The 16,593-nt window shown below is 42.3% G+C and overlaps 1 protein-coding gene across 1 annotated transcript in view; it reads right to left on the bottom strand.

Annotated features, from left to right (window-relative positions):
• The window catches only part of SPAG1 (sperm associated antigen 1), a gene marked incomplete at its 5' end in the record, with an annotated part of 146,770 nt that overhangs the window by 34,361 nt on the left and 95,816 nt on the right, over positions 1-16,593 (bottom strand). Inside the window, 3 exons of the mRNA XM_082257563.1 lie at positions 1,229-1,370; positions 13,588-13,742; positions 15,810-15,962. Coding sequence (XP_082113689.1) covers positions 1,229-1,370; positions 13,588-13,742; positions 15,810-15,962 — 450 coding nt within the window. The remainder of the gene's footprint in view (positions 1-1,228; positions 1,371-13,587; positions 13,743-15,809; positions 15,963-16,593) is intronic.

Here is a 16,593-nt window from a genome sequence, read left to right as displayed (position 1 = left end):
GGACAAACACCAAAATTGTTATCGTCCATCCCCAGCACCACCAATTTTCGTTTAATGACCCAGAAGCCTAGGTACAAACGTCCCAAAAAAAAAAAAAAAAATCGGACGAGAAATTTCGTGAACATTATGCACTGTCAACTAAAAACAGTTATGACCGCTGAGCATGAGAGAGAAAAATCGGAGGATATTTCGTCCGATTTTCGTCAAGTGTGTACGAGTCTTTAGATAGCCAGTTGTAGCTTAACATAGATGAATCAAAATTCGGTCTAACGATCAATTTCCTGATCAGTGTGTTCTGACAGTGGAGAAATCCCGCTGTTAGAATACAATGGCATAGCGGGGAGGATTCCTCTATCCATCTCATTTGTGTAGATGGAGGAATCTTATTTTTTTTTTTTCAATCAACCAGAGTTATCTATGGCTAGTCTAAATGTCCCATCCATTCTCTTGCCTAAAGTAGAAGGGTAACATGTGGAATCTAACTGGTTCCTAGGGGAAGCATCTCTACTATATATACAGTATGTGCTTTTAAAAAATCTGCACTCTCTGGGCCAACAGAAAGTCTGCCTCCACTAACTGATTAGCAGTATTTAGCAATCTCAAGACTGCTAATGAGATGCAGATGAGAAAAGGTTTTTAGCAGTTTATATATACTAAAATAGTTACATTTCCATGTTCTGTGTACTGTGGGAGACCCGATATAGTGAATGCAGGGTCCTGGGTTTAGTAACATTTTAGGATACTTTCTGTTATGCCACAGCCACCAATGAAATCCAAACTTTGATTATGCAACTGTAGTTAGGCTTGGGAAAATATTGGGCTGGGAGGCATTTGCACCCTGGCCCAGTATTAAGATACGATGGGTTGTTGGTTCTGAGTGGAAATACTTCGCCATTTAGACAGCTGTCGGTCTAGGACCAACATTCAGTGACAGTCACTGGGCTGGGCTTTATTTAGCTACCTGCTCTCTGTTCAGACCTGAGATCACAGCATCTGGCATAGGAAAGTCTTTTAGCACCGACTTCCTCCGTGGCTCTGAAATATCATGTGATCAAATGCCAACAGCCACTAAGGAAGCTGGTGCTGAAAGATGTACAGTATATCTGTACCTATAATGAAATGGTAACTTAGTTGTATTTGCTTGCCAGGACAAAGGTTACCGATCCTTCCCTGACTCAGGATGTTTGAATCGGACTGGTGGCTGTGCTTGGTGGTCATTGGGTCTCACCTGTTGGTGTATATGGTACATTCCTCGGGATTTATCTGTAAACACTCTGTGTATTTCTTCACAGCTTCTCTATAATGACACTTCTTCACATAATCATTCCCTTCCTGCTTCAGAGACTGGAATCTCTCCTCGGATGATATTCCTGGGAAAAACAAGCCACACAATCTCATATACCAGACTCTTGCTTTAAGTTTATTAAGAAAAATAAATCAAAGTTTTTTGAAGGCAAATGCAATCAGGATTTGTGGAAGTGGATCTTCACTCTCCCAATCAACAATCGTCATGCTGCTATTAGCAAAGAGATTTTTACATTTCTTCAGTTGCTTCCTGGCTTCTTGCCTAGGCAAATGATGTCATATACCCCAGGAGTCTTCAGGAGGGGAGGAAAGGAAGAGGGGTTTTCTCAGCTCAGCAAACTTACCTGCATGCTTGCTTGAGCTAAGGGCAGATGGATTTCAGGAAGTAAATGCTACATGAATCATTTGCCCTCACTCAAGATGGCCACGGCCAGAAATACTAAGGGGTGTTTTTCAAAATGATTTTCAAACAAAATAAAGCATAGAGACATGGATGGATGGGGGAGTTTGCTTTGAATATTAAAGATTAATTAAATAGTGTTGCTTAGATGCAATTAAGATCCACTTTAAATGCTATAATGGTATGTGTTCATGTTTTACTAACCGTATTAACTTAAACATAAAACAGTAAAATCAATCTGTATATGCAGTAAAGCATGCTTGCTATACTCTCTGTGGAATCTAAGGGGTTAATCCTCTGCATTGTGTAAAAAGGCTGTTTGATCCTGTATGCCCAAAGCCTCCTCTTCTTGCATTGTCTCCAAAACATGTCCGGAAAAGACAGAGTAACTGGAGTCAGGCTGCACATGCTCAACTTGGTGTGTATTGCTAGAGAGGTTTTTTTTTCTTTTTCGAGAGGGTGCATGTGAGCAGCAAAAGGGTCAATCAACACTGTCCAGACAGAGGGTCAGGGGTCATGCATCATGATAGGACAGTCAGTGCAGAATAAATACTCCTAAAAGCTTTAACCAGGCACTGATCAGAGTCACAAGACTGCTATATACTGCTGATGGGAAAAGGTATTTAGCTTTTTTTTTTTTTTTTAAATAAACTGTTCTGTGTACTGCGGAAGACCAGATCTAGTGAATGCAGGCTCCTGGGTTTTTAAACACTCTAGGCTCAGCACACATTATATGGGCCTACCTAAAAGAACTCTAAATATTACAAAGGTTCCTTATATTACATAATTTTGGTAAATTTAAACTTGATTGTACAAAGATTTTACTGTCAGATTATAACATGCATAGTGACCCTTATTTAGAATCCTATCATATCGAAGCAACCATATTTGATTGCTACTTACTTGAGAACTTGTAGAACAGCAGTGGTTGTGTCTACAGTTAAAGCCCAACTCCAGGCACATTCATTTTTAGAGTTTTCTTAGTTTGGAAATTTATTTTTATTGCTTATACAAAAAGTAATAGGAAATACAGAATTTTCAGCCACGCAGGGCTCAACACAAAAACAAAATAGTCCCAAAAGACAACAAGCCACCCCCTTCTTCCAGATTCCACCCCATGAGGTACTTTTACAGCATCGGATAATATGTGTCCCTCCGGTATTCAGAATAATAGTTCCACATAGAGGAATCATGTCCAGAGACATAAATGTAGTTCCACTATGACATCATAGGCAATTACAACTTCTCCCTCCATGGGACAAAACCCCAAGCAAATAGGTATAATTGGAGTCAAGAGAGAGTACTATGCAGTGAATAAGAGAGGACTCTAGATCAATTCATCTACAGACACCACCCCACTCAGGAAGTCATGTCTTAATTATCCTATTCCTAGCGTTTTTCAGCAACAGTTGTAGGGCTATCCAGCCAGGTTGCCAAACTTTTTCAAATTTCTTGGAACACCCCCTGTTCAGGTATGTAGCTCTATAGAGGGGTATCATTTTATTAACGAGTCTCTTCCAGTAGTGGATAGTAGGTGTATTGGACTTTTTCTAATTTAAAATTAACTGCATAAAACAACAATGGACCTAGTAATGTACGCTGAGCCCTAGTAGGTGCCAAGCCCTCCACCAATCCAAGCAGGCAGACTGCCACCCCCATGGGCACAGATAAAAAAGTAACTTCTGTTATACACTGGGAGAATAGCAGTCCAATAATCCCTTACCACCAGGCAATGCCAAAACACATGGCCAAAGGTAGCTGGAGAGAAGGAACAGTGCCAGCACTCTGCCGATACTCCCAGGTAAATTCTGGCTAATTTTGCTGGAGTATAATATATCCTATGTAGGAATTTAAAATGGATTTGCCGATCCCTTGCCGAGACCAAATTACAGTAAACCCCCCTCCATTGTGGGGGTTACGTTCCGGACCCAGCCGCGAAAAGTGAGATTCCGCGAAATAGAAAAACCCTATTAAAATGCATTGTAGGCATGTTTATTTTACTGTCACTGTACGTGTAGAAGCATTTTAAGGTCTTTAAACACACTTTTAAAACAATAGAAACTCATTTAAACACATAAAAGATACTAAGAGACATAGCAAGAGCTATGGAAAACACAAAAATATTTCATTTTTAATGATTTATATAGTAAAATAACATTACAAAAAAAACGCGAATTACCGGGACCGCAAAAACTGAACCGCGATGGAGCGGGGGATTACTGTATTATTTTTAGAGTTTTCAAGGGCCATTTCGAAGTTTACCTTTGCCATTTAGTAATTTACTATTTGCTGTATTCAGACACATATTAAAGACTTCCCTTAATTTCTCAAAGTAGCACAGCTCCTGCTGTACTTCCACCAAACCACTGATATCAGCAAGGCTGCTATGGTTGACAATGGCCCTGATTTGTGTCTTCACCCTCTCTGTGCACCCCCCCCCTCACCCCCATTCTTCATTGCTCAATTACCGGTTGGATTGAATTCTAGACCAGACTGTTAACCCTGTAGTCTGCATAGAGATTCAGGACTTGGATGAGCTGTGTGCCAGGAGGTACTGGGCAGAATTGCAAATCCTTTGGAATGTGGTACTAGGTATGTTCATGTCTGTCCACAAGCCTGGATTTAACTTTTAGGTCCAGTGTGCGACCTGCTTCCCTCCGCAGTAGGTGAGAATCAGATGAAAAGTTCAGCAGCCATGATGCAGGGAGATCCCCTGCTATTTGATCCTGTGTAATTTCAACCATTATTTTTTTACGTCACATAATTTAGATTTGTGCTAACATACGCCACAGGATACATAGAAATTATTCACACCAGCTCCTGTCCTAAGAAGCCCTAGAAGCCTTCCGTATTTATGGCTATAATGCAGTCAGGCTGTAATAAACACAATGCTTTTGAAGAACTTTTAGTTCTGCAGCAAGTGTTAGAATACTCTTTCCCAGCAGCAAGTTGGAGAGTCTGACCCCTGCTCTTACTCACAAGCAGCATCCCGATCTCTGGTGGTCTGACACACCCCCCGCACCCTTCTCCAATAACCAGTATTGCTCAAGGAGAGAGAGCTGTTGATTGGAGCAGTATGCTGGGTGTCCAGTGGTCTGATACACCCCCTGCACCCTACTCAATAAACAGCTCTGCTTAGAGGGAGAAGTGCTATTGATTGGTGCAGTGTACTAGGGGTAGGAGGGAAAGACACAAACAAAAGTTAGAGCATTTGGAAATCTATCAGAACCATCTTTTTTATGATTGAATATAAACATTACAAGTATATGAGACACCAAGACAACTCTGGCCTTCTATCACAAGCTGGCATTACTTGGGGCAATTCGACACCACCAAATCAACCAACAGACAGGAAGCTCTGACTATCAAATGCTTATAGTTGAACTAGACCTATATGTGCAAGTCAGTCTGTAACCTAGGTGAGCAACGTCATTCTTTTAATTATAAGGAAATCCGGGGAGCGCCACTCCAAGCCTCCTGTGATTAGCCTCTCAGCTCAACCTCCACACAAGATACCAGTCCCAGAAAGTAGCACGTCTGGCTCCACACGAATGCTGCAGTACAAAACTCAAGGCCGCACTCTGATGACATCAACTGTTCAGGCAATTGCACAGTAGTCTCATTAAGCCCAGTCCAGGTAAAACAAATTATTAGGTGTGGTCAATGGGTAGGGACTGTGCAGAAGCCTATGTCTTAAAAAAATTGTAATGGTTGACATCATCCAAATGCGGCCTTGAGTTTCGTACTGCACCATACTTTTAATACTGCAATATACGTTACATTCTACTTTCAGATATGTCTTCTCTTTTTCTTATTTACACATAAACCTGTCAATTTGATCTAAAGCTGAACAACCTACAAGTGTTAAGGCCCGTACACACGATATGAAAATGGGAAGTTAGATTTCGTCCGACTAACGATCTGCCGATTTTCGGATTGTTAGTATGGTGCTTTCGACAGCAGATTACGAATTTTCGGACGACAAAATCTGGATGTGCAGGCTATAAAATTTTTATCGTACGTCAACAAAACGTCAGATTTTCGTTTAATTAGTACAGTTTTCGTCCGAAAAAAATCGTAAGAGCAAGACTAGGCATGCTCAGAAACGAAAGAATACATACAAAACAATTCAACTCATGACATAACTTCTGAAGTTGAATTCTGTCGTACGGGAATTTTCGTATGAAAGTAACCTCTTCACTTTCCATATGAGACTAGCATGCAACAAAAACCGGACGCAAGATCGTTCGATAATCTTATCGTGTGTACGAGGCTTTAGACTGCGGGAGGAAGCCTGAGCACCAGGTAGAAACACAAACATATAAAGAACATATGGACTTCACCTCCATCTCTGATCAATTGGGCAATTCAACTCAGCAAACAAGCTCAGTATGGTATGTATTGGTTGGAAAATCAACAATCTATCAGGCTGTATGCACAGATGCTACAAAAATCTAACATTGCATGTTGTGTCTGCCCTCAACTTATGAACAAAGTCGGATTGGCTGGAGTGGTTAATGGCACAATGTTGCTCCTTTACCCATATTATTAAATAACCCTGTACTTATCTTTATGGTGTTATATAAACTACTGACCATGAAATTATCCAGCTTGTTCAATCTGGCACTCTGCATAAGTGGTAATATTAGATAATGATCCTGTCATTCATCTCTCGGGTTCAGAGCACACACACAATTATTTGAGAACGAATTCACAATCTTACCAGTAAATATACAGTACATGTAAAGGGCAGCACAGTGCCTTAGTGATAAACACTAACGCCTTGCAGCACTGTGGTTTGTGGTTTGAATCTTGGACATCTGCATGTAGTTGTCATGTTTTCCATGTGTTTGTATGGTTTTCCTCTGCATACTCTGGTTTCCTCCCACACTCTAAAGCAGTGTTTCTCAACCTTTTTACAGCCAAGGCACACTTTAAAATTATGCACACTCTTGGGGTACCCCATTCTAAAATGTGAAAAAAAAACTAAACTAAAAAATTTACATAACCCAGCAACATCCACACACACAACATTAGGGGTAATTTATTCTTCCAAAGGACACTGCCACTGACTAGTATTCCAATGTTTCTCTTCTCCCTCACTCAGCTAATATGACCCCAGTGCTGATGGAGAGGGGCAAGGATGGGGTAAACAAGAATGCTGTACAGGCACCCAAGAGCTGGAAGGTCATAATGGTGCACAATGAAAACCTGTGGCTTTGTGTAATTAAAAGGCAGGCTTCATCCACCTGCCAGCTTGTATACAACTTTGGGGCAATTTTTAGGCATTTCACTAAAGGGCCATACACATTATAAGATTTTCTGAAGACTTTTTCCTTCAGATTTACCTTTTCTATGTAGTGCAAGGGCCTGCCAGATTGCATACAAATTGAAAGTGTTTAGGTTTGACCTCATATTATATGGTTTTGGCAAGTCTAAAGGAAAAAGTCTTCAGAAAATCTTATAGTGTGTATGGCCCATAAGGCACCCTGGTTGAAATAGGCTGCTCTGAAGACATACTGGTAGGGTAATTGGCACCTGCTCGAAATGGCTGTAGTTTTTTTGTGTACAAATTTGCTATGCATGCGTGTTACCATATTCTGCATGCCAGTCCCAAGTTGAGCAATTGGGGAGGGTTGAGGAAAGACCTGGTAATCTAACTTTTAATACATTTGCCAAGAAAATGCTTTCAAGTGTACCAGACGTGCCCAGGGATCTGGCCAATAGAATTTATACAGTATGTCACAAAAGTGAGTACACCCCTCACGGTTTTGTAAATATTTTATTATATATTTTCATGTGACAACACTGAAGAAATGACACTTTGCTATAATGTAAAGTAGTGAGTGTACAGCTTGTATAACAGTGTCAATTTGCTGTCCCCTCCAAATAACTCAACACACAATCATTAATGTCTAAACTGCTGGCAACCCCTAAGTGCAAATGTCCAAGTTGGGCCCAAAGTGTCAATATTTTGTGTGGCCACCATTATTTTCCAGCACTGCCTTAACCCTCTTGGGCATGGAGTTCACCAGAGCTTCACAGGTTGCCACTGGAGTCCTCTTCCACTCCTCCATGACGACATCATGAATCTGGTGGATGTTAGAGACCTTGCGCTCCCCCTCCTTCCGTTTGAGGGTGCCCCCAGAGATGCTCAATAGGGTTTAGATCTGGAGACATGTTTGGCTAGTCCATCACCTTTACCCTCAGCTTCTTTAGCAAGGCAGTGGTTGTCATGGAGGTGTGTTTGGAGTCATTATCCTTTTGTAATACTGCCTTGCGGCCCAGTCTCTGAAGGGAGGGGATCATGCTCTGCTTCAATATGTCACAGTACATGTTGGCATTCATGGTTCCCTCAATGAACTGTAGCTCCCCAGTGCCGGCAGCACTCATGCAGCCCCAGACCATGGCACTCCCACCACCATGCTCGACTGTAGGCAAGACCTGGTTGCCGGCACACACGCTTGACACCATCTGAACCAAATAAGTTTATCTTGGTCTCATCAGACCACAGGACATGGTTCCAGTAATCCATGTCCTTAGTCTGCTTGTCTTCAGCAAACTGTTTGCAGGTCTTCTTGTGCATCATCTTTAAAAGAGGCTTCCTTCTGGGATGACAGCCATGCAGACCGCATTGATGTAGTGTGCGGCAAATGGTCTGAGTACTGACAGGCTGAAGCCCCCACCCTTCAACCTCTGCAGCAATGCTGGCAGCACTCATACATCTATTTCCCAAAGACAACCTCTGGATATGACGCTGAGCATGTGCACTCTTCTGCATGTGCGCAACTTCTTTGGTCGACTATAGTGAGGCCTGTTCTGAGTGGAACCTGTCCTGTTAAACCGCTGTATGGTCTTGGCCACCATGCTGCAGCTCAGTTTCAGGGTCTTGACAATCCTCTTATAGCCTAGGCCATCTTTATGTAGAGCAACAATTCTTTTTTTTCAGATCCTCAGAGAGTTCCTTGCCATGAGGTGCCATGTTGAACTTCCAGTGACCAGTATGAAAGCGTGAGAGCAATAACACCAAATTTAACACACCTGCTCCCCATTCACACTTGAGACCTTGTAACACTAACGAGTCACATGACACCGGGGAGGGAAAATTACTAATTGGGCCCAATTTTTGACATTTTCACTTAGGGGTGTACTCACTTTTGTTGCCAGCGGTTTAGACATTAATGGCTGTGTGTTGAGTTATTTTGAGGGGACAGCAAATTTACACTGTTATACAAGCTGTACACTCACTACTTTACATTGTACCAAAGTGTCATTTCTGTTGTCACATGAAAAGATATCATAAAATATTTACAAAAATTGCAGGGCTGTACTCACTTTTGTGAGATACTGTACATACGTACATACATGATAAATTTAAAGTATACATAAATACAATTACTAAAATCTCATAAAGCTTTAAAATAGTGAAGTCATTTTCAATATTCTTAAATCTGCGGTTTGTGATAAAATAATTCCTTCCAATAGAGCCAGGATGGTCCCTGTTATTTATTTATTTATTACAGGTACAGTATTTATATAGCATTGACTGTGTAGCACTGCCCCTAGGGAGCTGCTGAGATTGGATTCCCCTCGGTTACCCATAGCAGTCTGTAAAACTTATCACTTTATCGCTTGGCTCAGACAATGAACAGTCCAGGGGATTTGGTTTTTGTGTTTTATTTTGGAACTTGGATGGGAGAAGGGATGAGTGGGATACTCCAACATGAACTATGCACAATTTCTGAGGACAACTGACTAATGTGTGCGGCAAGGCCGCTGCTTTTCCTTGCCACTGAAGTGAAGTAGAAGATATGTTCCTGAATGAATTCCTCTTCACGGTCCTAGCTTGGCACCCTCTTTCTCACTTCCTGTGCATGCTAGCCCCTTGTCCACTGACTCTCCACTGGAGTCGTCTCCTTCCTGGACAGACCCCTGGCAAGCTTCCCGGTACTCACGGACACTGTTTTGCCTTGGGTTGCTCTGCTTTCAGCTCCACTTGTCAGTATCCTGGACCTCCTGACTCAGCATCACACACTTGTTCCATTAGGCCGACTGCCTGTGACCACCTTCCTTTCTGACAGGAGGAGAGACAGACGTCACCCTCCTCCAGGGACCTGGCTTCCCGCCCAAACACGCCCTGTCACATGTGCCCCTGGCTTTTATAACATATCCCAGGATGCACCACAGTTGTGCCAACCCACTGGGATAGTCATAAAAGCCTGTGTGTTAGTGGCTGGATTTCCTCCACTGTCCAACAGGCTCCCCTATTGGATACAGTGGGGACACTCCCTTAGACCAGATAAATCACACATGGACACATGCAACAGGCAAAACTAACAATCAGGCTCCCCTGATAAGCAGGCAGAACAAATTATGCTTTTACCTAGCACCTACCTAGGAGGATGCTACATCTGTTTAGGCACTTTCTGGTATGGAGAGACAACACTCTGTCCCTGTCTTCCAGTTTTTCTCCAGCATTGCTACATACAGCCTCCCAATGGAGACTATACTAGCTATGGCAACACACATTACATGGACATGTACCACTTTTGTCCCCATCAGAAAACCTGCCCTGAGAAAAATACTAGGTAGCTATCCCTGCAGTGCATGCATATAGACAGGAAGTGACTGCAAAGAGGCTGTAGGAGATCAGCAGCCTATCGAATTTAAACCAGACCCTGCACTTTAAAAAGCACGGTTGACAGTTGCCCCCCTTCCTTTTGAATAGCCACTGTAAAAATTGTATTTAAGAGAAAAATATTAGTACACTCAGCTTTCCCTGGTTTCCAACTATGGCCCCGAGGTGAGGGTGATGCTATTCTCCATCTGGAGTGTTCCCCGGGAATGTGGTGTATCCCAATCTTGCTGAGAAGATGTTCTTAGCACTGTACTGGAGCATCTTTTCACTGGATCTGGAGGAGTACTGTCGTGCACCCTACTGGGAGATTGTTGGCATCACCCCTTACCACAAAAACTGGCAGAAGAACAGTTTATTTTTTTTTTTTCTTCCCCTACCTGTCTTGTTTACACCTTTATCTTAGATGTTAAAGCAGGGGTATGGGGGAAGCAGAGGTAAAAAGCAGACCTTGCATGTAGTACAAGTAGTTCAAAGTCTGCTTAAGTGTTCAAATAAAACTTAAGCGGGATACACACTATACAACTTTCTACAGATTATTTCCTTTAGATTTACCAAAACCATATGATATAAGGTCAAACCTAAACACTTTCAATTTGTATGCAGGCAGGCCCTTGCACTACATCAGGGATATGCTAACTGTGGCCCTCCAGATGTTGCAAATCTACAAGTCCCATGAGGCATAGCAAGATGCTGACAGCCACAAGCATGACACCCAGAGGCAGAGGCATGATGGGACTTGTAGTTTTACAACAGCTGGAGGGCCACAGTTTGCATATCCCTGCACTACATAGTTAAAGGTAGATCTAAAGAAAACAAAAGTTGTATAGTGTGCATACAGCTTAACTGAATCGGAGTCCAGCCCTCCAACTAGGGCTGAACGATAGCCGATGTGATATCGACTATCATTCTGCGGGCGTGGGCGATATTCATATCACCGAAGATACAATATTTAGCATTAGGCAGGGAGAAGTCGGGACTCGGGGGGGGGGGGGGGGGAGGAGGAGGACTCACAGTGCTGGCAGCCGACACATCCGTTTTGCTTTTGGCTGTGATCGGAACTCCGCCCCCTCCAGCCCGATGCAATCCAGCCCTCCCAGCTCTGCCTCTAGTCTCCAGCCGACCATTACTCCGCCCTGCTCCGCCCATTGTCTCTCCTGGCTGCATCGGGGGCGCGCACGGGGGTGGGATCAGGCTGTAATGTTTTGTAAATAGATTCATGGAGAGACAATGAGCGGAGCAGGGCGGAGTAATGGTCGGCTGGAGACTAAAGGCAGAGCTGGGAGGGCTGGATTGCATCGGGCTGGAGGGGCAGAGTTCCGATCACAGCCGAAAGCAAGGGCAAACTCGTTTCTTTGGGGAAACCGATATCAACACAACAGATGTCATGTCGGGCTGTGTTCTTCTACCTCCTACCACCACTGTGAGTCCCGACTCTGCCTAATCCACACTGTCAGTGTCTTCTGCATTCCATCCAGAGAAATATTGCGATATATATAGTTGAAAACCAAATATCGCAATGTACTTTTTTTCATAATATCGTGCAGCCCTACCTCCAACTGCCAAGAAACTACCAACTGATCAAACCAATGCTAAATCTAAAGCTCATTTCAGATAGTTGGTATAACACACACATCTCCATGTCCGTTTACATATATTACATCTTAAGATTTTCTGCAATGTGTGGAATGCTGTACAAGCAGCAACACGCCCAGACTTCCCTGTATTAAGACATGTCAGTGCTATGTCACAATATTAAAAATGTTCGTGCAGTAATCCTGCACATAGACCAATTGTCCATATTTTGACAAACCAGTCCTGTTATCAAAACCTGAACAGGATGGACTTAATTTAACTATGGTGGACTGACCACTGTGGTGAAATTTTGGTGAAGTTTAATAACCGGAACTGATTTTTGAATATAAAAGATATTGGAAAGTTTTTTTTTTCCCTCCCCTATTAACCTACTTAATCAAATATTTATAAACCCAAACAATTTTCAAATCAAAAATGTTCAACAATACAATATGAATATTAGACACTTCTACTTCAAAGAAACAATTGATAAAATATGTTCATTCAACGTAGTCAAGTCCTCAGGAATTCAGAATGCCAAGCTGGAGGAGTGGCAGCCAGTCTGTCATATCAGAACCATGCACTGACTCACAGGAGAGTCAGCAAATCTCCAGAGCAAAGTCCAACTGACTCTCAAGGGAGTCACTGCAATCATCTGCCAATAAAAGGGTGAGCATCCTTTTGTTTGAAATTCTAAAAACGTGATGACAGAAGATTGGCCCATCTTGGGAACAAAGCTATTTTTATCAATGTGCAAACAATCAAAAAAATTGGCGCTAATTCATCCAATAATCAAATATTAAAATTGTGATATCCAATAATGACATGTAGCATATGGAAAAATAAATAAGATGAATAAAGATGTTCTCTTTCTGTAAAACCTTTTTTACTTTGTTTGTAATCTATTTGTTTTTGGCATCTCACTACCCTAACTGGCCATATGTGGATTAAAATTCGGCCAGTTCTGGAGAAACTGGACACATTTCAATCCATAATAGAAAAGATAAGCCGGCAACCCAATAGCTTCTTCTTTCAAAGGATTTTATTTAGCACAACAGCAATGAACGATCCAGCAAAATGCTAATGCATTTCGGCCAAAGCCTTCCTCATGGCATAGCTGTTGTGCTAAATAAAATCCTTTGAAAGAAGAAGCTATTGGGATGCTGGCTTAGCTTTTCTACTATGGACTTTCAGTGAACAACATGGCCAGTGCACCAACGCTCATACAACCGCTAATATAGTGGTAGAGCTTGGGTGAGTCTTTTTGTGTTTCTAAATTTCGATCCATGTATGGCCAGGAAGTTGTACAGAAGTTGATCCACCTATCTACTTCTGTAAAACCACCCTATCAGATTTTCCTTACTCAATCAGCGCCACTGGCTAGAACTGGCAGCAGTGCTCCGTGTATTGTTAGGATGTGGAAGTCTCCCCGTTGTCAGAATAAAAAAGGTTCAGTGGGAGTATTTCCTCATCCACCTCGAATGTGTTGATGGGGGAATTGAGTAAAAAAAAAAAAAAATATTCATCTGTGGTCTGCATTAATGGCAAATAGTTTTGTAAAGCAGATAAACAGCAGACGTCCATTAGAATAGTAGAAGCATTCAAAAAGCTTTTTGGAGATGATCCAAACTGAAAATGTAAGAGTCAAAATAGTCAGCCGCACATCACATACCAGTGTCCCGTTCTGGTGCGCTGTTCTTTGAAGTCTTTCCAGCGGCCACGTTTTTCTCCTGTAGGTGAATCTGCATGGACACAGGCATTGATGGAATTGGTGGCAGTTTCTCTCTCCAGTTGGGTCCATCCAGATCAATTAATGTTTTGGTAATTCTGTTTGGACAACATTTCAGGTAGTATATTATTATAAAACTCTATACTGTAGGTAACATGAAAATTGTCTAAGAATACAATGGAAATATTTTTCTCTTTTGATGCCTTTATGCCACCTCCCAGCAGCACTTTAAATGGGCATTAATGTCCAGGAGGTGGCATGGCTTATGTATCATGTGACCACTGTGATTGGCTCTCACAGCAGTCACATGATCGGGAACCTGTCTCGCTGACTCCCAAATAGAAACCTTGATTGAGAGCCATCGTTCAGTGTGCTGAGAGAGTGCACCATTCTCTCAACACACACAAGCTCCTGCTGTCATGGATACATATGTGTAGTGCTTGAGTGTTAAAGCCCACTTTTCTTGCTGCATATATGCGTTACAAGGTGGGTTAACATGGCAAACATCCTTCTACATTCCTTGTGAAAGTCAACAGCATATAAAACATTATTAAATGTCTTAAAAAGCTTATCTGCGTAATGCACAGAATCAATGATCAGACAGGATATTGCGTATACTTTATTACATTAGTGCACTTTGAAAAACAGTTGGCGTCAGTTTGCATTGGACAGGTTACAGAGTTTTGTACAATATTCTATTCATCTATGCTGGGAAGGCAAAGCTCTGCTACACAGCACAGCCCTGTCTGGCAGGGAAGGGGGCCTGATCTGACTGTGGGACTGGACTGTAAAAGGAGAAGCAGCACACTGATGTGTCTCCATCATTTTGCTCTCTTCTCCAATCAGTATGCCCTTTGCACAGCAGCTCACCTGATTTGCCCTTTGAGCTGCTCCCCCCCCCCTCTTTGAGCTCTGGTATACAGGGACTGCAAGAGGCTAATACCAAGTCAAATATGGGTACTTACACTGCTTACATAAAAATACATTTATGGCTGGTTCACACCAGCGGGTGTATTAGCATGCAGCCACTGGTGTGCGTTAGAATGAGGATTTTAATTAAAACAAACTTTATTGTAATGTTACACAGTGACATTTGAATAAGTTATATTGGCTGCAGGACAGTGCGAGGCAGTTACACTGTGCTGCACTGAAAAAAAAAAGTAGTGCATATTGTGCTTTTGTTCAGCACCCACCACCGCATTGTGGTGATATGAACCAGCAAGGTATGAGACAAGGCAGTTTGCCTTGTCCTGCAGTGGGACTGTGCTGGAAAAGCCGCTCAACACAATCCTACCATACATAGTGTAAAAAAGCCCTTATTGTAATAATGGTGACCAATATGCATTTAGTTGTGTCTTTTATACACGCCTGGAGTTCATATTTAGGAGTGTGTTAACAATCTGGTAAAAAATATACACACAAACTTTTTTCTTTTTTAGTCAGGTAGATGGATCCTCATCTGTTTTGCTGAAAGAAGACTATTTACTTACAGAGCTCAATAGCTCAATCTGAACTTTTACCTTATAGGTAAAAAAGTCCAGAAGTCCAGGCCAGTTTTTCTCTCTCACTCTCTAGGAGTTTGTTTAGTTGCCCCATCTGATGTTTTAGTTAAAGGCAGAAGTGAATGGGCACATGTGCTTCAAATATTGCTTCTTACCCTGGTATAAATGCAGTTCTTTAGGCTCCATTCACATGTCAGCGTAGGATCGCGATTCTGCCCGCGATCCGGAAATCATTGCAAATCGCGGGACGCCTGTGCGTTGCCCGTGATTTGCAATAGCACCCCAAACGTTGTGCGATTTCCGCCTGCCGAATCGCGGTAACATCGCGGCAAAAAAAAAAAATCGCAGGACACATGACGCCCATAAAAGGTACAAGAGCTTCTCTGGGGCGTCATGCGTCCCGCAATTTTTTTTGCGCGATGTTACCGCGATTCGGCAGGCCAAAATCGCGGCAACATCGCACAGCGTTTGGGGTGCTATTGCAAATCATGGGCAATGCACAGGCGTCCCGCGATTTGCAATGATTTCCGGATTGCGGGCTGAATCGCGGTGATTCTGCCCGCGATCGCTACGCTGACATGTGAATGTAGCCTTAACATGAAGTGGAGTGTTTTTACAAATTGCAGTCAGTTAGCAGAATTTCAGTTGACTAGAAAAACTTACCTGTTGATACTGTCATTGGCCATTTGTGTTCCACTGTCTATCTGAAGTGCCACCTTATAGTCCACATACGCCTGTCTATACCGCTCAAGGGATTCATATGCCATTGCTCTTCTTAACAGAGGCTTAATGGAGAATGGCTGGAGTTCCAGGGACCTTTGGGGAAAAAAAAGACAAAGTTATAAAATATTAAATGGACAGAAAAAGAAATGTGTAAAATCCAATAACAAAATATTCACTTAGATGAATTCATTCTAAAGGCCAACAAGCCTGAAACAGCTGCATACATTTTGGAATAAATTGCTCTATAATAACAAAGCAGCTTATCTTCCCCTCTAAATGGTTCCTAAAGCCAACTGTACATGTCAAAACAAGTATGTAGCATGAGGGCCTGCCTAAACAAAGCATTGTATTAAAGTGACTGAAGAACGTATGGAGGCTTTCTGAAAATGCTAGGTACCTGGCTGTGTATGACTTTAGTATGTTTCAGCAGTCACAACCCTGGAACAAGGATGCTCAAAAGCAATGTCAGAAAAGTGTCAAATGTTCCAGGGGCAGCCACTTAAAAAACACTGAAGTCAAAGCATCAGAATGATGGACAGGGAACTAGAATTCCTAAAGTGCAGTAATGGCACTTTAAATTCCTAATTAACCACTTCTGGACCAGAAGGATTTGCCCCCTTAGTGACCAGGCCCTATTTTGCAATTCGGCACTGCGTAACTTTAACTGACAATTGCGCGGTCGTGCGATGCTGTACCCAAATAAAATTCACGTCCTTTTTTCCCC

This window comes from Pelophylax lessonae (assembly GCF_965119305.1).
Source record: "Pelophylax lessonae genome assembly, chromosome: 5".
NCBI classification, from domain to species: Eukaryota; Metazoa; Chordata; class Amphibia; order Anura; family Ranidae; genus Pelophylax; species Pelophylax lessonae.
This window is presented reverse-complemented; position numbering and strand designations above follow the sequence as displayed.